The sequence below is a fragment of the Lissotriton helveticus genome, chromosome 5_1, assembly GCF_964261635.1.
Source record: "Lissotriton helveticus chromosome 5_1, aLisHel1.1, whole genome shotgun sequence".
NCBI classification, from domain to species: domain Eukaryota; kingdom Metazoa; phylum Chordata; class Amphibia; order Caudata; family Salamandridae; genus Lissotriton; species Lissotriton helveticus.
In genome coordinates, this window is record NC_136065.1 from 456,590,458 (window position 1) to 456,615,025 (window position 24,568).

At 44.8% G+C, this 24,568-nt stretch overlaps 1 protein-coding gene across 2 annotated transcripts in view; it reads right to left on the bottom strand.

The window, feature by feature from the left end:
* Positions 1-24,568, bottom strand: part of ARHGAP22 (Rho GTPase activating protein 22) — a 485,114-nt gene that overhangs the window by 39,146 nt on the left and 421,400 nt on the right. For both annotated transcript variants that reach the window (XM_078642703.1, XM_078642704.1), the window contains 3 exons: positions 21,221-21,353; positions 17,254-17,327; positions 2,820-2,941 (listed from right to left, as the gene is read on the bottom strand). In XM_078642703.1, the coding sequence (XP_078498829.1) occupies positions 2,820-2,941; positions 17,254-17,327; positions 21,221-21,353 (329 nt within the window). The remainder of the gene's footprint in view (positions 1-2,819; positions 2,942-17,253; positions 17,328-21,220; positions 21,354-24,568) is intronic.

Here is a 24,568-nt window from a genome sequence, read left to right on the forward strand (position 1 = left end):
ATTATTAACAATGCTTACCATTTTTATGTTAATAAACATTTGGAAAACTTTACTTACCTGTAACTATCAGTTTGCTGTGAGTAGTGCTGTAGATTCACATGCTGTTCACACAATCTTCTATGTTGGTTTCTTTTGAGAAAGAGATTTCGGTTTTGAAGTGACTTGTGATTCCTCCTCAGAAACCAGCGATCATACATTATACAGACCCCAGCTTAGAATGTGTTTTTTATGTATTGTAAACATACGTAGGTGTAGAGATGTCAAGCAGTAAAGTCTATGTGTACTGGTAGAGAAATATGTATTTATAAAGATAGTGATTGTTAAACGTACAGTGAGCTCCCATCCGGGGCTGCGAGGGTCATTCCATCTACAACACTACAAGCTGCAAACAGTTTGTTACAGGTAAGTAATGGTTTCCATTTGCAGCATGTGCTCCTGTAGATCACCTGCTATGCATAAACTTTACAGAGGTACCCATCTCCTTTGAGCTGTGGCTTGGGATCTAAAGGTATTTGGAACAAATCTTCAAGTACAGTTTGTGCAACTTTATCTTCTTTTTGAGCATGCATGTCCACAGGGGCATAGCTTCAAGGGAGGTGGGGGGGGGAGCGGGTGTTACAACCCCTTAATACATTCATTGTGTATTAAACAGTGGGAAACAGGTGCTTTCAGACGGGTATGGTAAGGTATCTGTCGGATTTCAAGTAGGATCTATACATGCACACACAGACTAAAACACACATACACATGCACACACTCTCTTCTTTCTGTTTTCAAGTTCTTGAAAAATCTTTGGTTATTTTGCAAAATATTTAACTTTAAGTATCACTAACAATCCGAACAGCTCTTTCTGTACCTGTCCCTTAAGCCCCCCTAATGTCCCGCTTCTCAGATAATGTATGTTAACAAGATATGCCAGCGTGATTATTGGGAAATTTGAATCTCACCCTCCACCCCCAAATCCTACTGACCAAGCTATGCCCCTGCATGTCTACACAGTAATGCTTACTGAATGTGGGGCAGTAGACCTTGTTGCAGCTTTACGGATGTCTGACAGTGGGATATTGCTTAGGAAAGCCATACTGGTCCCTTTCTTACAAGCTGAATGTGCCCTAGGTGCAGACTCTAGTGTGTGTGTGTGTTTGGCATTTGCGCAGCAACTTGCATGCATTGGACGATCCATCTGGAAAGGCCCACTTTTCGAAACTGGATTTCCTAGTTGGGGCTTGCTAAAAGCAACAAAGATTAGATTAGATTAGTGTATTTATAGAGCGCATGGCTGCCTCGGCAAAAAGGCGTACCAGCGCTAAGTGCTGCTCGTTTTTCTCTAAAGGGTTCAATATGGTCAATGTCGTTCATAAAGGCTTTATTACATCAGTGTAGAACCCATTACACATCCGACTGTAGTAGGGGGGGGGGGCGGAGGGGAGAAGGCAAATTGTTTGATTGTTGTAGAAAGGAGAAACGATTTTTGGCAGAGATAATGGGTATGTTCTAGACAGAGACAACACTTGTTGAGGCTTACACTTCTCTAACGCTACTGAGTGAAGTAATTGCGATGAGGATGAACACTTTCCAGAAAAGGAATTGTACTGGACAAGAACGTAGCAGACCCATAAATCATGTAAGGAAGGCCTTTTCCAGACACAAAAGGCTTTACAGGTCACATAAGCAGACACGTCGTTGTTCCTTGGCAATCAGAGGTTACAGACTTAATGCGGGTCCAACTTCAGGTACTTGTTATAGTAGGGGCAAAACCTAAAATATGTTTTCTCCACACCCTCCTCCACACAAGTCATTTTCATACAACCTTATCCTGGGATTCCGATATTATACGGCTTCGAAGCACTCGATGGCCACATGAGACAGTCGCGTGATGAAAGTCGGTATTCCAGCGCCTCAGCACTGACGTTTTGAACGTCTGTAGTGCTGTGGTACCGGATAACTCGAATATACATCTGAAAAAAAGTTGCAACATCCCCGCCCAACAGTGGATGATGACAGGAGTGTTCACAGGACATGATATACAGCAGCACATTCTGCAAATAGAAGTTGCAGTATTATCTTTTATCTCATTATTACCTAAAATTAATAAACTTAATTAATAATGTTCTTCACTTCTCTTCTTCATTAGGAATATCTTCATTTTAATCCTTCATTTTAACAAAATGCATACATATACAGAGAGGCTTGACTTCTATGGTGCGAGGAGTTCTTTGGCATTCCAACTGTAAAGGGCAGGGTCCACTTCTATGGAATAATATGTGGCATCGAAGATCTCTGTATTGGGTGGATAGGGCTGGAGACTATCTCTCATATAAATAGAGCCACTCAGCTAGGGGTATTTGTTTCTAAGTTAGGAGGAATCTGTTTCTTAAGTGGTACAATATACAGTTGTCAGTGGAGTGGAGATGTCCGCTTTGGTAAAAGCTTCACCATCATTTTATATTAGGAGAGCGAGGACTATCAAGGTTCTATTTTGAGTCAGGTCTTCCTGCATCCATGTCTGAGATGCTCATTTGATGGTATCACATACCGATGTGGACGGTGGGTGTTGGCCAATTAGGGCTGCCTTTGAATACCAAATAGGTCCCCCTATTTTTATTAACAGTGGTGGAGATTTTTCACATAAAGACCAGCAATTCCCCTAACTTTTCAAAAGCGTAAACATATTCTTTTCATTGAATTGTTCTGATGTGAACATATTTTCTCCTTACTTTATCTCATAAGGTTTATTAACGGTCACGTTTTCAGGTAAAAGAGAGCTAGACAGTACTTCTTGGCTGCATACGCCATAGTTCTGCTCAGTGTTGACATACCTTCCATAATGGTCACTGGATCTTCCATCGCTGGGCGCAGAATGTTCGGCCCAAACACAGTGGCCAGATTTTGCACACTCATTTTGTTAACATTCGAGTGAGACTGAACTTCATCTAGAAATCTGTAAAAGGAGACAATACTGAAATCAATTTTAAGTAACACCAATAATCTCAGAGTGGAAATGTGAATTGGGGTTAGGGGTTCAGTGTTGTCACAATCGGACAACAAAGACACCTATGAGCCCAGAGAAAAAGGAAACCCCATTTGGATGTTAAATCAAACTTGCACATGCAATGGCGTGCACTGCTCTATATTGTGTGTAAATAAGTGAACTACAAACTTCTCCCACAGTGGTCTATCTGATCCACCAAAGTGCCTTGTGTACCAGAAAGTAACTATACTGCCACCAAGGACGTAGCAGAGTTTTTGTAAACCACCAGGAGCCATTCTCGTCACTAATGGCTTATCAGAGTTAACAAAACCTTTTCTGTGCTTAAAGAAATCTGTTCATGCAAACAAAATGATGTAAATGCCATCAGTCTACACACACATTCTACATTGACCGTACTGTTGGAAGTAGAGAAGTACAAAGAGAATAGGACACAGCTGAAGTTGTACGACTCTTTTATTGGCCATCCACTCTCCTCACTGGAGACTCTTCCCAACATTCTACCACAAGCTTCGCCATGGGAAATACCATATAGGTCAGGTAACAGGGGTGGACGGAATGTACCAACTGGTTGCAACACATCTCCCTTCCTTATAATGAGTATCCAGCAGGATATAACAACAGGACATATGAACATTTTAAGCTTCCAGAAATTAAACTGAAAAGATCCTGCAAGGAAAATTATTATGGCTGTACTTTTACAATGTGGTCAAAACTCCACCATTGGCCATTTTCAAACTGTACAACATTTTTTAACACTTTAACAATTCTATTGGGGGAATAGAACTTGCTGATGTCAGACCCTAATTTGGTGTTCCTTCTGGCTTGCGCCATGTCCCCCACTTCCCACTTTTGAGACTTCACACCATGTTTTTTATCATACCACTGTTTATACTTTGTTTGATGTTGTTTGACTTTCTCTCCTGCTTCCTCCCAATCTATGTCCCTGACATCACCCCCTTTTAACCAACAGGGGTTAAACTTGGTACTAGGCTCCCTTCCACGTAAAGACACGAAAGGAGAGACCCCGGTGATTTTATTGGGCGCCGTGTGATAGGCCCACAGACATTCTCTCAAGCAGTTTTCGACATCTTGTCCATTGACAATGGCTAGCTGGATATTTTCTTTGATGACCCTGTTTGCTCTCTCCACCATGCCGTTAGCTTTGGGACAGTAAAGAGCAGTGGTCTCATGTTTGATTCCTGAAATCTCCAGAAAACTCTGCATTTCCTCAGAGGTGAATTGTACCCCATTGTCAGTGACTAACGTGGAAGGTAACCCCTCTTCACAAAACACTTCTTTCAAAAATTGAATTACTGTTCTGGTGTTGATGTTGTGCACGGATTTTTGTTTCACCCAGTGAGAGGTGTAGTCAACCAGAACCAACATGAACCTTTTTTGCGCGCCTAGCATTTGCATGGGACCAATGATGTCCAAAGCCAATTTGCTCCATGGCTTGGTCGGAACATCAACTGGAGAAAGTGGCGCTTTGTGTATAATTTTTGACTTGTCACTCTTGGCGCATGCTCCACATTCTTTCACAGCTTCCTCTGTCATGTTGTCCATTTTGGGAAACCAGAAATTCATTCTCACTCTAGCCTTTGTGGCACTACGCCCAAGGTGACCTTCGTGCGCCAAGTCAATGACCCTCTTCCGTAATTCTCTGGGCGGAATTATTCTGTTATTCCGGTACACTTTTCCTCCGATGGTACTTAATTCATTCCGTACTTCCCAGAATTCTTCCAGTTCTGCACCAACATCTCTTTTCTTATTCGGCCATCCTCCTTTGATCTGCTCCATTAGCGTCTTAAGTTCTCTGTCTTTTCTCATATTGTCCTCCCACTCTTTCTCTGTAATGGCAGGAAAATTCATCATCATTATAGGGCTGTCCAGAGCCTCCTCAGGTCCTTCTTCCTCTGGCAGCGGCAATCTCGAAAGGAAATCAGCAATGATATTCTCTTTGCCTGGCACATGTTCAACTTTGAAATTATAGTGTTCTAATCCTAGAATCCACCTGCTGATGCGTGGGGTACAGTTTTCCAGACCTCTCACCGAAAATACATATATAAGCGGCTTGTGATCTGATCGTATAGTGAACTTCACCCCCCATAGAAAAAACTTAAAATGTCTGACCGCCCAAAAACACGCCAGAGCTTCTCGCTCAATTACAGAGTAGTTTCTCTCCGGGGAAGAAAGGCTTCTGGACGCATAGGCAATCACTTTTTCTTCACTACCATCCTTTTGCACTAAAGTGGCACCCAACCCGTAGTTTGATGCATCTGTTGCGAGGATGTTTTTTTTTGTTGGATCAAAAGTACTGAGTGCTGGGGAGTTGATCAGATCCTCCTTAAGTGCGTTAGGTACAGCCTCCTGCTCTTCATTCCAGACAAAATCCTTGTCTTTTTTTAACATTTCCCTCATTGGCTCACATTTTGTTGCAAAATTGTCCACATACTTCGACATGTATTCCATGAGCCCTAAAAAGGATTTAAGTTCTTCTTTGTTACGTGGGCTCGGAGCTTCTTTCACAGCACGAATTAGACTACCTTTTGGTCTGAAACCTTGTTCTGTAACAGAATGGCCCAGGTATTCAACTTGTTTCACTTTGATCCTGCACTTTTCTTTTTTTACAGTAAGTCCTGCATCCATGAGTTTCTTGAACACCAGCCTTAGGACACTATCATGTTCTTCAGAGTCTTTACCATAAACCAAAATGTCATCTTGGAAGCACATGGTGTGCTCTACTCCATCAAGGATCTTCTGCATGACTCTTTGAAAAATGGCTGCTGCCGACGCAAGTCCGAACGGCATTCTTTTGAACATGAAAGCTCCAAACGGCGTAATAAACGCCGTGAGTGGCCTCGAATCTGGATGTAATTCTATCTGGTGGTACGCCATGGATAAATCTATAACACTGAAGTATTTTGCAGGGCCCATGGTACTTAGCATTTCATTTATGACTGGCAAAGGGTGCCTTTCCACCCAGATACAGTCATTTAAACTGCGTAAATCCACACAGAGGCGGATACCTTCCCCATTGGATTTGGCTGCAAGAACAATAGGGGCCAACCACTCAGAACAACTCACTGGCTGAATTATATCCAAATCACACAGCTTACGCAACTCGTTTTCTAGTGGTTCTTTCAATTTGAGGGGCACAGTGCGCAGACCATGCACCACGGGTTTGGCATTTAATTTAAGCTTGATCCTATGCTGGAAATTGTGCAGGCATCCTAGCTCTTCTTTGAAAAGAGGGTAGAACTCATCACAGATCTTTTCGCTTCCCGGGAAATTTGCAGTAAGTAAAACTTGTTCTGGACTATTGGGGTCCAAAATGATTCCCAACAGATTGGAACCAGACTTGACCACATATTTTGTCCCATAAGTTTTCCTATCTTTAAATTGAATCTGTGCATCCTTCATTCCCAGCATGGGTATATTGCCCTTATTGTAACCTGAGGGAGAAATGTCAGGAATCTTAAGGTCACTCATCTTATTTCCCTTCATGGCAACAAAATCATCCTTATTAATCAAAGTGAAAGGAGAACAAGAATCAGCGAACATTTCAATGCATTCATCATCAATTAATACATCACATTTTGGGTAAATGAAACTCACAGTATCATCAGCATCCTTTACTTGCAAAATAAACTTTTCTATTTTCTGTTCAATACACTTTACTTCTCTATTAGTTCCCCTTTCAGTTCCTCTATCAATTTCTTTTGAATGTAACTCGCCATCGCGGCACACCCTGGCAAAATGCCCTCTTCTATTACATTTCTTGCAAGTAACATACTTGGCAGGGCACTGGAAATAGGTGGCAAAATGATTGTTACTGCCGCAACGGTAACACTTAGGGCCCTTTTCTCTGTGTTCAATTTTAGTACTAGCGTTTTCCTTATACCTTATTTTGTAGACATCTAAACCCTCTTCAGAATCACTTATGGTAGCTACTACCTCCCTTTCAGGTCTCATCTCTTTGACACATCTTGCCGTGTGCTCCACTGACTTTGCTATTTCAACAGCTTCTTTCAACCCTGGATTCTTAGCCAACAGCTTCTCCTGGATACGTGGATTATTGGTACACCTCACCAATTGATCTCTTATTAGAGAGTCGGTGAGATCCCCAAATTCACATAGTTGAGTCAGACCCCACAATACTGCAATATAATTTTGTACTGACTCCTGCTTCCCTTGACATCTTTTAAAGAATTTATGACGCTCCAGGACTACATTGATCCTATCTCCAAAGTGTTTCTCTAATTTCTCCATAGTCTGCACAAACACATCTACTTCTCCCACTGCGTTAGCATCCTGCTCAGGTACAGGTAAATTCTCATATACTTTACGCCCTTGCACACCTAGATTGTGGAGTAATATATGTTGTTTCCTTATAGAGTTGAATCTTTGCCCCCCAATTGCTATAAGGTAAGACTCAAAAAGCTTCACCCATTCCTTCCAGCTTATCTCGGGTTCTCCTATGTCATTTAGAAAAGGCGGGGGTTGATTCATGCTTGCAGCTGCCATAGTGGTTAGGACAAGTGACCCACTCTCTAGTATAAATGTTAGAATACACTCTGGAATAAATAGAACTCTAGATATAAGCACAGCCCCCTATGGATACAACTAATATTGAACAGAAGGTTTGCAACAATAGTAAGTCACTGCAATTTGAAGAATATAAATTGAGAAACAGTATTGTACAAAGATGGAAGAACACTTTCCGGTGCAGTTCTTACTATAATTCACTACCACGTAGATTTTTCTTCCTGTCCAAGTTCTGAGGCATAAGATGTAGACGAACACAGGCCCTTAACCCGTTACTCCCTTTCCCCAGGCAAGGAAACGGGCGGAAAAATAACTCACTGGACCGCCGCAAGGCTGAGGCACTATCAGGCTGTGAGGCTTCACTCGGACTTCACTGGGCTGCCATGAAGCTGAAACGCTGCTTTCGTCAAACTCGTAAATTGAACCTGCCAGAGAAAAGAGGCGTGACAAGTTCACTGGAGCGCCGCAGAGCTGAGACACTACCGTCTAGGGCAGCTCCTAACACACCCTCGCAGGAAACGCTGACAGGAGGAAATTCGAACGGGGCGCCGCAGAGCTGAGACACCACCGTCTCGGCACAGCTCCTACTCACCCTCACAGGAAACTCTGACAGGAAAATTAAAACGGGGCGCCGCAGAGCTGAGACACTACAGTCTCGACACAGCTCCACACGCACCCTCGCAGGAACCGCTGGCAAGGAAGGATCTTCGGCAAAATTCCACAAGTCTATGCGCAGCTCGGGGCAAGGAGGCTACTCACCAGCTGTATGCGGCCGCCCTGACTGGAATTGACGAAAACCAAGGGCGGACACTCACCACAGCTGAGGCGGAGACCAAAAGGATCCTCAGTCACCTTCCGGGGTTATACAGCTGTCATCGACGAAAACCAAGGGCGGACACCCCCCACAGCTGAGGCGGAGACCAAAAGGATCCTCAGTCACCTTCCGGGGTTATACAGCTGTCATCACCCGCAAGTAAGTTGACAGTAGAGACCTCCTAAGGCGCCGACCGACGTGATTTCCTACACGTCCCAGTAGAAAAACTCCTATTTTCTTAACAGTTGCTTCACCTCACGAGCACCGATACCAACGGGAATTAGTGCACATAGGAGCGAACAAAATCCTCCAATTCCAGTAAATGTGCACTTCCGTGTGGAGAGAGCACTCAAAGGGGAGATGGCCCCAACTGCCCCCTGCGCAGGTCCGTCGCCAGTGTTGGAAGTAGAGAAGTACAAAGAGAATAGGACACAGCTGAAGTTGTACGACTCTTTTATTGGCCATCCACTCTCCTCACTGGAGACTCTTCCCAACATTCTACCACAAGCTTCGCCATGGGAAATACCATATAGGTCAGGTAACAGGGGTGGACGGAATGTACCAACTGGTTGCAACACGTACCTTTAGGGTTAAGTCTCTTAATCAAATAAAGTTTTTTGATGGATTGATATGCCATCAGTCTACACATGCATACAAGGATTGAAAAGAGGAGAGAAAGCATGGATAAACACGTGTATTGTAATAGCACAACCTGTCTAAACCGCGAAAAGCATTTGCCTACCTCAAGGCCACATGCCTGTAAGCACTACCATTGCAATGTGCATACAATTACTATCACTGGCCAACAAACATAACCAGAAGAGTCCATAAGTATATTGACTGGCAATAATCACCACCTCAGATGGCCAACAGCCTCCAACAAGATTCAGTCCTAACAACCAGCATCTAAAACCCTAAAGGTCTGCCACCACTTTCCCCAAAGCAACATCTGTATGCAAACAACAACAGATGCTACTTATACAATCACTTACTTACAACTACAATGAACATATATCTCCAGACACCACCTGGAGGCAATACTTTGCTTGCTAGCTCTCAAACCATCCTGAGATCAACTTACAGGACATCGTTCATATTTGTTTCATGCTGGTATGGGACTGAAACATGCTTTGGTCTCAGTGTTAAATGACCCTCTGGATTTTCCTGGATGTTAGGCACCCTGCCAGCGTTATACTTCTTGACTTTACCACTTCCACAGACACAGCAGATCATGTGGCCTTAAATAACTAGTTGGTGGTGGTCAGTCTGCAGTATTTGGCTCCTTCCGTTTCACCTCTATATTGTCCAGTCTATCTCCAGGCCTGCCTCATTCCTTTCTAAAGTATTGCCTGTCATTTGGAAGTTTCAGAAGGGTCCTCCTTCTCCTTCATTCTTATTAAATTCAAATTTGTTTTATTAGTTTCAAAAGCAGTGACAGGCAAGACATCGTGACAGAAAGGCATCATATAAGGGAAGCGTTTGAGATAGACATACAAGGCTTCTCCATCAATCGAGCTACAAGGAAGGTGCATGAGCCATGCCATGAATAAGTTGCAAGAATCACATTCGCCAAGCATAGCAGAGAAATAAAACTGCAACAACAGTACCCCCCCACTTTCACCCCCCCCCACCCCAGCCGGTGTGCCAAAATAGTGAAACAAACGCCAAGCCGCCTGTGAGGGATTTAGTGTGATCCATCAGGAGGTCGTGGAGGACCATCAGGAGTCTCTGTGAGGTGTAGTAAGCGGAGATATCTAGGGCACGTGATATCATTGAATTCAGTGGAAAGTAGGACAACAGTGGCAGCCATACTTTCCGAAACGTGTCTGCGGACTGTGTGAGTGTAGCCTGAATGCGCTCCATGCCTAACGTAAACCAAAGTTTATGCAGCCAACCCGTGTGAGTGGGTCTGGTGGAGGAGCCCCAGAGTGACAGAATGTGTTGTGTTGCCGCCTGCATCGCGATCCCCATCTGACGCCCTCGGATGGATTTCAGGGGGAAGGTGAGCGCATTGGGAAGGCCTAAGATAGCATATGCAGGGAAACGTGGGATTTCAGTATCAAAAGTTTTATCTATATCATTCAAGACTGTAGTCCAATAATCTTTGACTTCCGGACATTCCCAGAGGAGATGAGTCATGGTACCACGTTCCCCGCAACCCCTCCAGCAAAGCGCACTACGAGCTGGGTTCCCCTTATTGAGCCTGACAGGAGTAAGATGCCAGTAAAGGGCCAGTTTCACCGCCGCCTCTCTGCCCGCCGTGTTACGTGTAGTGTGGGATGCCCTAAAGTATATGGAGCTCCATTCCCTGGTCGACAATGTCCTCCCCAATTCCACCTCCCAGCGTCGCTGCCCCACAGCCGCCCGACCCGGGGCGTCGGGGGGTGTGAGCATTTTGTAAAGGTCCGAGACAAGATGTTTGTCCGATTCCTTCGTCACCAGCCACCGCTCAAAACTGGTCATATGTCTGCTCACCAAAGGAGCACAATCTGGGTGCGTGAGCCAATGCCTGAGTTGAAAGTATTGGAACAAGTGGGGAGAGACGACATCGTAACCCTCTGACAGTTCGGAGAGAGGGAGAAAACCCTGCAAGTCAAAGAGATGGCCTGCCGATCTGCAGATCGTGCCTCGCCACTGCGAAAAGGCGTGGGGGTCTGTGCCTGGTGGGAATTCGGGGTTATGCAGGAGGGGGGTGAGCGGGGAGGGGAAGGTCGTTAGCTCTCTTTTAACATCAACCGTGTCCCACACACGTAGAATAGTGCGAGTGATGGGAGATTTCTGGAGATATTTCGGTCGGTCCTGGCGGCGGAGGAATGTGATTTTCCAAAGGGACGTCCGGGCCATCGCTCTATCTTGAAATAACCGGCGTTTTTCGGATTCCGGCCTATACCATTCCACCAAGTACCAGAGTTGGGAAGCCTGGAAATATTGCTGAAGATTGGGAATCCCGAGGCCTCCCTCATCGAAGCTGCGGTACACCAGTTGCTTGTTTAGACGCGGGCGTTTTCCCCCCCCCAAATGAAATGGAGAAAGGCAGATTGTAAGTTAGCAATAACCCCAGCCGGAGGGGTTACCGGGATGATCTGGAAGATGTACAGAACCCTGGGCAGGGCCGACATTTTCACTGCCGCGACTCGGCCCAACAGAGAAAGCGCTTGTTTAGCCCAACGCGAGAGGTCAGCTCGAAGTCTGGCTGAGAGGGTGTCGTAATTGAGGGAGACCGTTGAGTCCGTGGAAGAAGTAAGCGTAATGCCCAGGTAAGGGAGTCGTGTGGTCATCTGCAAACCTCCGTCATACGAAGGTGCGTCAGCCAGGCCTCGGGCATTCCCACCTAGTGGCAATATCAGCGATTTCCCCCTGTTGATTTTAAAGCCAGATATGGCGCCAAAGGAGTCAATCTCCTCCAAAAATGCGGGGATAGAGCGTTCCGGGTTATCGAGAGCGGCAATAATATCGTCGGCGTAAAGGCCGATCGTATGGGGCTCCCCGCCAAAAGTGATGCCGCGAATGTTGGGGTTGTCACGGATCTTTTGCGCCAATGGCTCGACGTAAAGGCGAATAAAAGGGGTGAAAGTGGACACCCTTGCCTCGTGTCTCTTTGGATTTCGAAGGGACTGGAACGGAAGCCACCCAAGCAGACCTGTGCGGAAGGGCGGTGGTAACAGCTCGCAATCCAGGATTGGAAGCGGTCTCCGAGCCGAAAGCGGGCCAGCACCCATTGTAAAAAGGTCCAGTCAACGCGGTCGAATGCTTTTTCTGCGTCAATGGAAACAAGAGCCGAATCCGATTGCTGGAGCTGGGCCTTGTCGATCAAGTGTAGGATCCGCTTGGTGTTATCACTACAGTGGCGGCTCGGGACAAAACCCGATTGGTCAAGTTCCAGAATCCCAGGTAGGCACGGGCCGAGGCCTGCGGCTAATACCCCGGTGAAGAGCTTCAGGTCCAAATTGAGGAGAGAAATGGGGCGAAATGCCAAGCAGTGTGTAGGGTCTTTGCCGGGTTTAGGCAGTACCACGATTTTGGCTGCCAGCATATCTGGGGGGATGGAGCCCGGGCCGGTAAAGAAATTGAAGAGCCTAGTCAGGATTGGAGCCAGCAGTGAGCTAAAGGTCTTATAAAACCCGTCCGAGAAGCCGTCAGGCCCCGGAGATTTAAGAGGGCGGAGGCGGGAGATGGCTGCCAGCACCTTCTCCAGACGGATGGGAGCCTCCAGGGCGTCCACCACTCCCGGGGAGAGTGCGGTGACCTCCGCTGTCTCCAGATAGCTGTCAATATCCCCGCACGAGACATTCTCAGCGTGGTATAGTGAGGCGTAGAAATCTCTGAATGTTTCCACGATCCTCGTCGCCCCCTCAACCGCCGGACCATTGTCGTCCCGGAGGCCAGAGATCTTCGAGTGTTGTGACTTGGCCTTCAGTGCACTGGCCAGAAGTCGGCCAGTTCTATTCTCCCCGACGTAGTACGAGTGGCGCAGTCGGAGAGCCGCGAATTCCGCCCTATCAGTATCTAAGCTGGCTAATTGGGCCCTGGCGGCCTTTAACTGCTTCCACACCCTCGAAACCCCGGTACGACTGTGAACTCTCTCGAGTTCAGAAACATGGTCGGAGAGGTCCTCTCGCTTCGCTCTACGAGCCTTAGCCTCCGCCGCCGCTATGGCAATGAGGTCGCCACGGACCACCGATTTCAGCGCTCCCCACAGAGCCGGGAGAGATATCTCCGGCGTGTCGTTAATAGCTAAGTAATCTGTGATGCAGGAACGGATTTGTTTAGACACCTCTGGGTGTTGTAACAGAGTCTCACGTAGTCTCCACGCACCCGGGGGGCGACCAGGGCTGGGAAGCCTCGAGCAGTATTTCAACAGCATCGTGGTCGGATAGAGCGGCAGGGACAATGTTAACGTCAATTAGAGAAGTGGCCAGATCGAAGGAACCCAGGAAGTAGTCGAGCCTGGCGTAAGTTCGGTGCACGTGGGAATAAAAAGTGAATTGGGATGCAGTGGGGTGTTTAGTCCTCCATAAATCCACCCAGCCCCGCTCATGTAGCCAAGCCTTACCTGCGCTAGATAGGGCGCCCCCGTCTCCATACCTGTGCCCAGACCTATCCATATGAGTGTCGAGCACCAGATTGAGGTCCCCTCCAAGGAGCAAGAGAGGGTCAGGGGTCTGAAGCGTCTCTGAAAGGGCACTTTTCATAAAGGGCTCCTGACCTGTGTTAGGGGCGTAAAAGGAGCCGATGGTAAGATGTTGATCGCCAATGTAAAAGTTGTAAGCAAGGAGTCTACCCATGATTTCCTCCACTTTATCCCCTACCCGTCCTCTAAAGTGCCTGGAAACCAGAATGGCCACCCCTGCCTTCTTCGATGGAAGTGAGGAGAAAAACTGCTGTGGAAAAACGCGGGAGCGCATTCTATGCCAGTCTTTCGTGAGCAAATGGGTCTCCTGAAGCAAGCAAATCCCCGCCCCCGAGTTCTCTAGATAAGAGATCACTGCCCTCCGCTTGATGGGATTGTTCAAGCCTTTCACGTTAAGGGTCAACACTTTCAAAACAGAATTAGTCATTACAAATCAGGTAAAGGAGAGGCGCTGTATAATGGTGGCGGCGCCGCACCCTGAAACAAGGGAAAGTGCGACCAACCCAGATTGAGGAACCCCCTGTGACACACCGGCTGCCCCCAACCCCCTCCTCCCCAACCCAACCCCAACATCCCAACTGTGTGAAGACAAAGTCCCAGTCCTGCCAGTCCAACACAGGGCTGTGGTAGTAGTACCTAGTGGGGTGATATCCAGTGGCAACCATCGTGGCCCCCCTGCCCATCCCCCCTGCCCAGCGTTTCAACGTGCGGAGAAGATCCCCCCTGGCAAGGGAAGTTAATCAGAGGATGAAGTTTCTTTGGCTACTTCTAAGAGGGCCTTGGCTCTCTCCTGTGAGATAGTGTGTGCCTCGGGTTTGGAGCGCAATACTGGAGAGCGTCTGCGTCTCACCGTCTGCCAACCTCCCCTGGAAGGGCCCTGGGAGGACTCCAATGGTGATGTGTCTTCTTCCGGTAGGTCTATGCCCAGTAAGGCGCAGGTGTCCCTGAGTGAGCGCATCTGTTGTAAGGCTCCGTTCCATTTGAATATCAGGCGGAACGGGTGTCCCCAGGAGTAAGGAATCTCTCGTTTTCACAGAAAGTCCGTGGCTACCTTGAATGTTTTCCGCTTTTGGAGAGTGATAACAGAGAGATCCTGATATAAGGCAATAGGATGTCCGCGAAAGTGAATAGGTTGATTCCGCCTGGCCTCATGGAGAATCCTTTCTCTGAGCAGGAAGTCAGGGAGGAACGCCAAAATGTCCGGTGGTGGCAGATGAACGTCGGGGGGGCCCCACCCTATGCGCCCTGTCTATCCTGACGGCAAAGTCGGCGGACTCTCCCAGGAGTTCACAGAAGAGATCTTGTAGGTATCCAGTGATGTATGTTCCCTCCGCTTTCTGAGGGACAGACAGGCTCCTGGGTAGTAGGGGGAGGTCAGGATACGGCAGAAAAGGGCATTAATGGGGATCGGACGGGAAGCCACAGAATCCACCGTCCGCTCAGGCCGCCATCTTGGCCACGCCCAAGTGAACTTTATTTTAAGTCGCTTTGATACCTGTGCATGTAGCTCACTCGGTTAGTGTGCCTGCTGCAGATGCGTGTGTCAGTCATTTTCTGTTCTGGTCACAGGTTCGAACAGTCTTTGGGGTCAGCTCGTGATTTCTTGTGCTTTAGTGTCTATGACAGCTCTGGTAAACAGCCCATAAACAACCTGTGTTGTTGCTGGGGCCTCACTCCTTCCTTTCTGTCAGTTTTCAGAGAGCCTTTGAGCTCCTTCATTTTTTTAACTATATATGCAACATCTGGCTGGTATATCAAGATTTTTTGTGGTGGAATATTATTGTATGCTGATGATATCCAGATAATCGTGCACTTTGATAGGACTTCGTCGGAGATTCCTCCTGTCCTGCCCTGTCAGTCTGTTCTGAACATCTGCTCTTAGGACTAGATGAGTAAGAACCTGCTGAAGCTCAATACCAGGATGATCAAAGTCCTGACCTTTGGTCACGACAGTCTGCGGAACGTGTGAAAAGTTCTCATTGGAGTTCAATCTTTCCCAGTGCTTAAGGATAAAAGCTGTGGATCTCATATTGAGAAACAGCAGAATTTGGATGAACAGGAGAACTCAGTGGTCCTCTCACCTTTCAATCAGATTATGCTTCTGAGAAAGATCCTTCCTTTTGTGTTGCAACATTTGCAAGCTCAAGCTGTGGGTGCAGGATGGCTCCCCAGAAAAGTTTATTTGAATTACTGTAACTTGCGCTCCTCTCTAGGATGATCCAGAAACTACAGGCTGAGCAGAATATGTCGGTCAGGCCTGTGTATAACTTGTGTAAATGTAATCATATATCTAGGCCTTCTGCAGTCTCCATTGACTCTCAGTGGTAAATAAGATAGAATTTAAGGCCCTATGCCTTGCTCATCAAGCCTTTTTCTGTCATGAGCAGAGCTTTGTTCACTCAAGATTTCACCGTCATGTTGCTTCTCACCTTATGTTGTCTAGAGCATTACCTGGTTTTGCTGCTCTGACCCTTCCGTGCAGGCGTCTTGGCGCAGGGCCTTCGAAGTACTAACATAGCACCTTCATGTGCTAATTGCCCTTCAGCAAATTACCAATCACAGATCCTTGTGTAGGACCCTTCAAGCTAATTTCTCTTGTTAGACATTTTCTGTTGTAATTTTATTGTAAACCTAATGCCAAGATGCCTTCCGGTATATGCTGAGCTTTCACACTCAAGCATCAACAACCACAATAGAACCATTTACTCCAAGTACTCATCAACACCACAACCAAGTGTCAGTTCACACAAAGCATAAATAAGTCATCACCTCCACCACGTAACTATAAGTACCAACCTCACGATCTTTTGCAGTTAGTACAACCAAATGCCTACAAGCACAATAAACACAACCAAGTCCATGTCAACAAGGCTGCCATATGCCCACATGAACCAACACCAGCTAACAAACAACTACACTGCACAAATGCCCCATTATCAAGTGAACATACACATCATGGCATACACCACAATGTGCCCACAAGTGCTAACTCCATGTACATCACCAAAAGACAAGGCCACCATACCAAAATACCCATACACAACAGCACAAAGTTTCCTGAAGCAAAATTAAGAATGTTCACTTACATACGACTCAATAAATACTCAGGTTCTAAAGTATAATCATTGAAATATGAGTTTATATCATCACCCCCTTTGCTCAGAAGCACCCAGTTCCATTTTGCGACACATTCTCCTTGCCTCTGTTCCGCTATTTAATTAAACTAAATTCATTAAAAACTGAGTTTTCCTTATTTTGATACGTGGAACTTCACAATAGTCTACCCTTTCTTACAAAATTAGCCTTACCCTATTTCAATCAAGCCTGGTAGTCTCCAATGCTAAATGGCGCGTATGTGTATACAGTTCTGAAGAGTGTAGGACACTTCACATGTTTAATGTTAACATATAAATTAAAAAACAATTAAAATCAAAAATGTCAAAAACAAAATCAGCTTGGTGGCTAAATTGGATTCACAAATTTCTTTTTAGAATATTATTTTTAACAGGATTCCCATGCCCCTCCTGTCCTCCATTCCCTCTCCCCATAAGACTCTTTTTCTCTTCCCTTGCACCTCCCACTAACATTATAGCCTACAAGACATGTTTTCCACCTCGCTAGGACAGCACCTCCTTGATCCTGCTCACATGTTGGTGTGAATGTTCACCCAGCAGTGATATTCCTATGTCCTGCTTCAAAATTAAATGTTTAGGAAAGCAATGAGTGAACGGCAGAACACAGTGACCGTGTCAATGGCCACTCACCACCTACTTGCAGATGTACTTCAGCAGATTGTAGTTGGCATGTGGGAGACTGACCACTTGTCGGCCCAGCTCCTGGGTGCCCTGCAAACAGAGAAGGAGAAGATAAGAGTTGATAAAGGTCCATCTCTGAGTGTGCGGCGCAAATGTGGTCTCATAGTGGCTGCACACTCCTGAAGAGAGGGTATCAGCTTGCTTTTATGGTGACAGCACGATACTTAAAGAGCATCCTAGAGGACATCTGAACATTCCATTTATAGAAGGGTGGTGAATCTGGAGAGTGCATGAGAAATCGTTCCAAAAAAAATCCCTGCCTATTGTGACAGCAGTATCCAATCGACCCATGTCTTTTGTGGCATACGTACCCACTCTTAAGAAATCTCTTGTGAAATCTGTACTCAACCCTCCACTGATGCCTTTTGTGACATAAAAACATACTTTACAGCACTAGACACTTTGCAGGAGTCTCCTCTCGTCTTGTAAAATCAGTAGCCAACTTTCCCTGATCTGGTTACATCAGTGTTCGCTTTTCCCATCTGCACTTCGCCTGTTTCTTGTGACATCAATGCCAACTCGTTCCTTGGCCCTAGTTACATTGGTGCCATCTCTTTCCTGGCCCTTAATGGCATCAGTAACAACGCTTCACTTACCCCTTGGAGAAACAGTATCCACACTTCATGTGGTAGCATGTTGCACTAATGTGGAATGGTGTGAGTGAAATGTGATGTGGGAGGTATGAAAATGTTAGGGTTTGAGTTGGACGCAGTTGGAAGGGATTGTAGAAGTGGTAGGCTGTTCACTCAATGACTCCTACAGTGAAACCATTTCTTATTAAAAAAATGGTTCTAACCTACTCAACAGTGGCAATGACTGGAGCTATTGGGAGCCATCACACTTGCAGAAAGCAAATCCTGGGACCCGTGGAGGAGGTGTAAGGAGATTAGAGAGCATCCTGCAACACTGAATTGGCGGTTTGGAGCTGGTGGCTGAAATCAGGCTATTTTTTCTTTAGAAAACCAAAGGATTTAGTCACTTGCACATAGCAGCTGAAATCACCTAACTTTGCACTACGCCTGGTGCAGCTCTCCTTGTACTTCGTCACCACATTTTGTTAATGTGGCTGCCATTTTAGTTTGGACTGCAACATCGTTATCTTACCGTCATCACGTTCAATGTCCACCTCAACAGCAGCCATCTTTAATTGTCTGTCCATGTGCAGATCAGAATTACTGGCAATTGCAGCTCTTTCCTGATACTAATATGACGAGTCAGAGAATGCTGTGCCACTTGGTTTAATTGTTGCAATAGATTTGAATCAGGAGGTAGATGACTCTGTACCACTTAGTTTAAGTGCTGCTAAAGATTTTAATTTGCTGTGCATGGCATTTTTAAGGTACTTAAAAGTGTTAATTTACACTATGCTTTGTTGTGTAAAACTGTCGTGTCTATGTGGATAATCCATTACAAAAGCATTATTGTAGAGAATGTAAGGGTGCATGCAATTTTGTTTAGTTTGCCACAATCCTGCTTTTTGTGTTAAGCATTACAAAAAATTTAATTCATTATTGCATATAATGTTATCATTTTGATGATTCGCAAGTTTGAAGCTTCTTGCGGAATCGTTTCAATTTCAAACATTTCCAGATTACATTAAGCATTATCCTTTAAGCGAAGGTGTTTCTGTACATAACATGGATATGTTCAGCATTGTTCCACCTCCCTCATTTATGCAAATTCTAGGGGAACCGCTAATGGACTGGTATATTTGGTCCATGCGTTGTAGGGTATGTGGAGGTGCTGGCAGGGAATGATTGTAGAACCAAAAGAAAACGTTACCTTTTTAAAGTAGTTTGAGATTTGAGTTTATAGTGACGTATTCATCAATAATGAATATTCATACATTTAATCCTGCATATATTTGTTACTTCACCTAGGTGAAATTCTACAGTTTTTGCTATCTCCCATTTTTATAGTGACGATTTATACATACGTTTAGGTTTAATAATAATAATAATAATAATAATAATAATAATAATAAAAGCTTCTTGTATAGCGCCTGGTTACACTAAAAACAGTGTGTCCCCGCGCTTTATGAACATGGACTGGGCTGAAACCGGGAGAGGAGAGGGAGTGGATAGGTGGGGAGAGGGGGCTCATATCTTCGGGAACATGGTTTACATGTTTCAACCGCTGCTAATCAGGGTGTGGGACCATTCTAAAACAGGATTTACAAGTGTAAAGGTACTGCTAGTAGTTTTTCAGATGGAGAACTCTCCACCATGGAGGAGATCTACCTCTGAGAAAGTATAGGAGAAATTATTAAAGTTTATTATTTAACTTTAGAAGTGTAATTTGTAATTAGCCATGATCTTACTGTTTTGTGGGTGAGTGTTTGAAATATCATGTCCCATCATAAGCCACTCCTTATATTTTCATAAACCTCTCCCATTAAGACAATAGTATTTCCCATTTTCCTGCCACTCCAACGTGTTCCTCCTACATATACAACTAAAACGTATACCAACATGTGCTGAGCTAAGACTTCAGAAACTTGTGGAGATCCCTGCACAGATAGCAATCAAGAGGCGGAAAGGGGGTCTCCACATATAGGTACGTGAATAGCATTTTGAAGTACGCAAGTAGTACTTCTCTATGTACTACAAACAAGGTCAGACTGGGAGCCCAAAGCAGCCCTGTCAAATGTTGTCAGACCAGCCCCTGTACGGTGCATACTGAGTGCAGCGAGTGAGCCTAACCACTATAAATGGGGGATGCGCCCCCCAAGAGAAGTTTGTCAAAAATGGCACATTCCGCAACACATTTTTCATTATATATTTAATTGTATTCGTTTTTAAGCATAGTAAACGATGACCTTAGAGTGCACCAGGTTTCAACAATCTTTGCTGGGGCTCTTCATTGATTCTCTCACTATCACCATCCAACAGTGCCCCTCATCTCTCCATAACCCCTCTCTCACATGTATTTCATTTGTTTTATAGAACATCTCAGACCAGCGTAGGGTGTCAGATCCCACTGCAGCAGGTACATTAATCACCAGAGTTACCTTGACACTTTTATTGTTGCCTGAAAACCACAGGAAATACAAAGAACTCTGCAGTGGGTGCTTTCAATACTGCTACACTGCTCCAAAAACGCTCCCAATGACAAATCCGGACCCACACCTTTCCAGCCTCCCGGAGAAACGCCTGATGCCCGGGAAGCCCAGTCCGGTCTCGACTACAAAATACAGTTTGTGAATAGGCCTAAAACAGTTTAAGAACTTACCAACTTTAGAGACCCGGGTAACATCTAGATTTTCCCATACTTAGTCAGACAAATGGATTTGCGGGATAGAGAAAAGGTTAACTCAATTATGGAGAGATCCCCATTTTATTTCAGTAAGCAAGGTGATGATGAATCCATTGAGGATTATTCAGCAACATTGAGATTACATTACATGCTATTTTGACATATACATTCTGACAATGTCTTGTAAGATCAAATCCTCATGAAAACGATCACTAAGATTGCTTAACATTGTTTATGTTTGGGAATAGATATGCCACTAAATGCACCATTAATGCAACCAAAAGGGAAGTCAGTAATACGGGCAAACATCTGCTTTGCTGTCAACATTGTAAATAACAAAGATGAAATGGAGTAAAGCACAAAGAATGGCGTGAAGGATTCTGGCAAATTGAAAAGAATGGTATTGTGTTATGAATGTGAGTGTTAGTCTCATACAGCAAATTTCAAAGGTTGTCCTGCGAAAGGTTAAACATTTGTGAAATGTACGAAGAGGCATTTTGGAAGGGTATATAAGAGTGGAAGCCGATTAGTCTGGCAATCGAAAACACTACAAAGAGGCTCTCGCCCTAAATTCCAAGAGGTGCATTGTGCATATGTGAGTTGATGCATTTGATGCTAAAAAAGTTAACCCCTTGCAATGAGCAGCCCAGGCATAGTGAGTCACTGACCTCCTCCTGGTCCTTGGAAAGCAGCTGGGCACACGAGAGGAAATCTTCATACTTGGTGAAGGGGATGACAGGTTCAGGCAATTCCCGTAGGTACAGCTTCAGGAGGGAGGCTACTGTATGCACATCTGTGCTACTGTAGGTGGGGAAGAGAATAAAGGTGATTTAGAAAGAAAATGGACAAGGAGGAGCAGGATAAATAAGGGTGAGGCAGAAAAAGAAAAGGACAGGTTGGGCACAAAAATATTGAAAAAAAAGGAGCGAGTGAGGGAGACAGACAAATAAAACATTTCCCTTTTATTATATTGAGCAAAAGTAATATGTTTGTGGCCTATTTGGAACATATTCTGCTCTAAGTTGCCTGGTGTGGGAAAGAGCATGGAACCTGCACATTGTTCGGTTTCTTAAGAAATTTGTCTCATTTGGTTCCAATGGGAATCAAACAAGGAATATCTCAACAATGGTGGGGTGATCTAAACTTTGAAGTTTTTTTAGCTATTGAATGACAACACAGCTGTCTGCAAGACCTATTGCCACCAATTCTTTACAGCAAACATAGAATGGGCTTTGGCTATATTACGAGAAGTATTTATCTTTCACCCCATGGTGTTGGCGGTTTCTTGAATCATTACGCCTAATTTGAGTGCTTGCATTGCAATACATTAGTGACTCTTTTACCATCCTAAAACTTCTGAGTCCTCTCACATTAAATTCATAATCTCATAGATGTATTGCATACAGAAAGCAATCGGTTTTGGTCTTATACTGAAGGAGTCTCTCATAATATTTTACTCAGGACTCAACATTGCCTGACCTAAGAGCTTTGCCAATTGAAATTTTAATTGAATTTACATAGCGTTTACTAATCCTGGCACGGTCGTGAAGCATGTTATGCCTGGCAGCATGCTGCTCCCGAACACAAGGTTAGTGGTTAGTCCAGTATTATTGGTGACTCTTACTATTGGGATTACTCTTGTGTGGACAAGAAAACCATTCCAAGCATTCACTTCAGTCTTTGTGATGGACTTAATTAGTAGGAATTAGAAGTGATCATTACCGGGTAGTATTGATAGAGCTGTTTTCCTCAATAAATATGCACTGCTCTCATGAAACCTGAACTCTAGCTAACCCAGAAATGTTAGGCCTCATACTCCATCTTGTTTGTGACGTTTACTGCCAGTGTCCTGTATAACGAGGATAAACTTATATTTTCATATCCCAGTAGAATAATACTTGAATGTACTTTTCACAGGCATGACAATTACCTTGCGAGGAAATTAAATGTTTTATCAGTATAATTGCTCATGTTCAAGGGTGTCACCTAGGTGTCTTAGCAGAATCAAACATAATGTAGCAATATTTTTTCTAGTACTGGTAGTGTTTGCAAGAAACTCCATATTGAAGAATTGTGAGTGACTTTCTAAATGCATTTCTTTGAAACTGTTCAACTGCAATTAATTCTGATTGGTCTGTTTTATGAGAACCATGTACAACTGTATTGAATGTATGAAATCCTTTATTCAGGACCCTATAAAAGTGTGCTCTTTTTAGATGTGTTGAGAGGCCTTTTCCTACTGACCCTTGGAAGGGAATTCAGGTTGGATTGCTCTCCCATTCTCAATCAATCAATCAGGGGTTTATAAAGCACGCTATCCACCAGTGGGTGTCTCAAGGTGCTGGGGGGGAGTGGGGGTTGGGTGCAGCTCCAGATTAGTCGAAGAGCCAGGTCTTGAGTTCCTTTCTGAATGTTTGCAGGGGAGGAGAGCGTCAGATGTTCACCGGGAGCTCGTTCCAGGTCTTGGCCGCGATGTAGGAGAAGGCTCTCCTGCCTGCTCTGTTTCTGCGGATGCGGGGGACCTCTGCCAAGGCGAGGTCGGCAGAGCGGAGGTTCCTATTGGGTAAGTGGAAGGAACGTGGGTACGTGTTCTCTGTATTTGCTGACCTGAACTTTACCGAGTTTTTTGAGTGATTCTATACTTTTAGAATAGCACTCTGATGTATTGCTTACTTGATTTTGACTATATTATTAATTTCCGTATGACGAAGATCTGAAAATAAAACTTTAAAGGTTTAAGCCTTCGCGGTCTGTCATTTTTTTTATAGGACCAAATGGGTTCTCTGCATCTAAATTGAACTTGTCATTCAGTAGGATTTAATGAGACATAGGTTCAGAAAGGAGCACCAAAGTCTGTAAAGAGATTAACACCGGTCCTAGTCCATCACTTGTGCAAGAGAACTAGGTAGAGCACAACAACATAATGTGAGCTCATGCACATGGTTGGTGGGATTAATAGAGGAGACAGAACAGATTAGGTATTCTTAGTTGGCCCTAACGAGCACGCAACCAATGATCTGATGGCCCCAGACAGTGCTGGACATACTGGCAGCCTAACACCATTAGACCTGGGCGTGGGTGGTGCCTTCTGTCGCTCTTTGGTGCCCCCTCATCTCTTCGATCACTGCCACTGTGTTCTTGCACTGACCTATCCTGCTGGTGAATCTGGAGACTGTTCGCGCCCAATGGTTGTATACTAGTAGTAGATGAATCAGAGAAGATGTCTCTCTTGTTACCAGAGGTCCAGTATTACAGGACTGAATTCTTGAAGTTTTGATAAATGGAATTTTAGATTCACGATTATCTTAGAGTCGATTATGTAGCTTAACAGACTAAAAGGCAGATGGCCGAAGCATTATTAGATTGGCTTTTAGGACAGTACATATTAAAGTATAGATTAAACAGTACCCAAACCAAACATGTTGTGAAGAGAGGGTCTATCATCCAGAGACTCACCGGAGGAGATCTCAGGTTCCTGGATGTAAAACGATACCTTAAAACAGCATGGAGATTAACGATTAGAGACAATAAGTGATGCTAACCTAACATATTTCCATGTACCACTATCTGCTGGACATGGTGGAGCCTCAGTAGTGCCATCAGTCAGACTCACAATTCTGAGGAGAGTGATTACTTGCTGGATGCTTTGAAAGGGTATTTGCTGGCAACACACATGTGATATACTGAAAGTTGTTGTCGAGTGGAAGGGGTACAGCTCTTTACCATACGGTTTGGTAAATACCTGCCGCTCACCGAGGTCATGTGAAGACTTCGAATAGGACATGACCACCATTGTACTTAAACACTACTGGTTGAATCGGTTTATTTAATACAATAGGTGCAGATGTGCAGGTGTGTTTTTTACATTGGTTTGTGCATACGTTAGCAAACTATTTTGAAACTGAATGTGGAGAAGTGTAATAATGCAAGCTCAAGATATATATGGTGCTGCTTGTTGGTACTTTGACACAATATTGAAAGTTTGTGGGAATACAGGGGCAGTTCTAATAAATGCA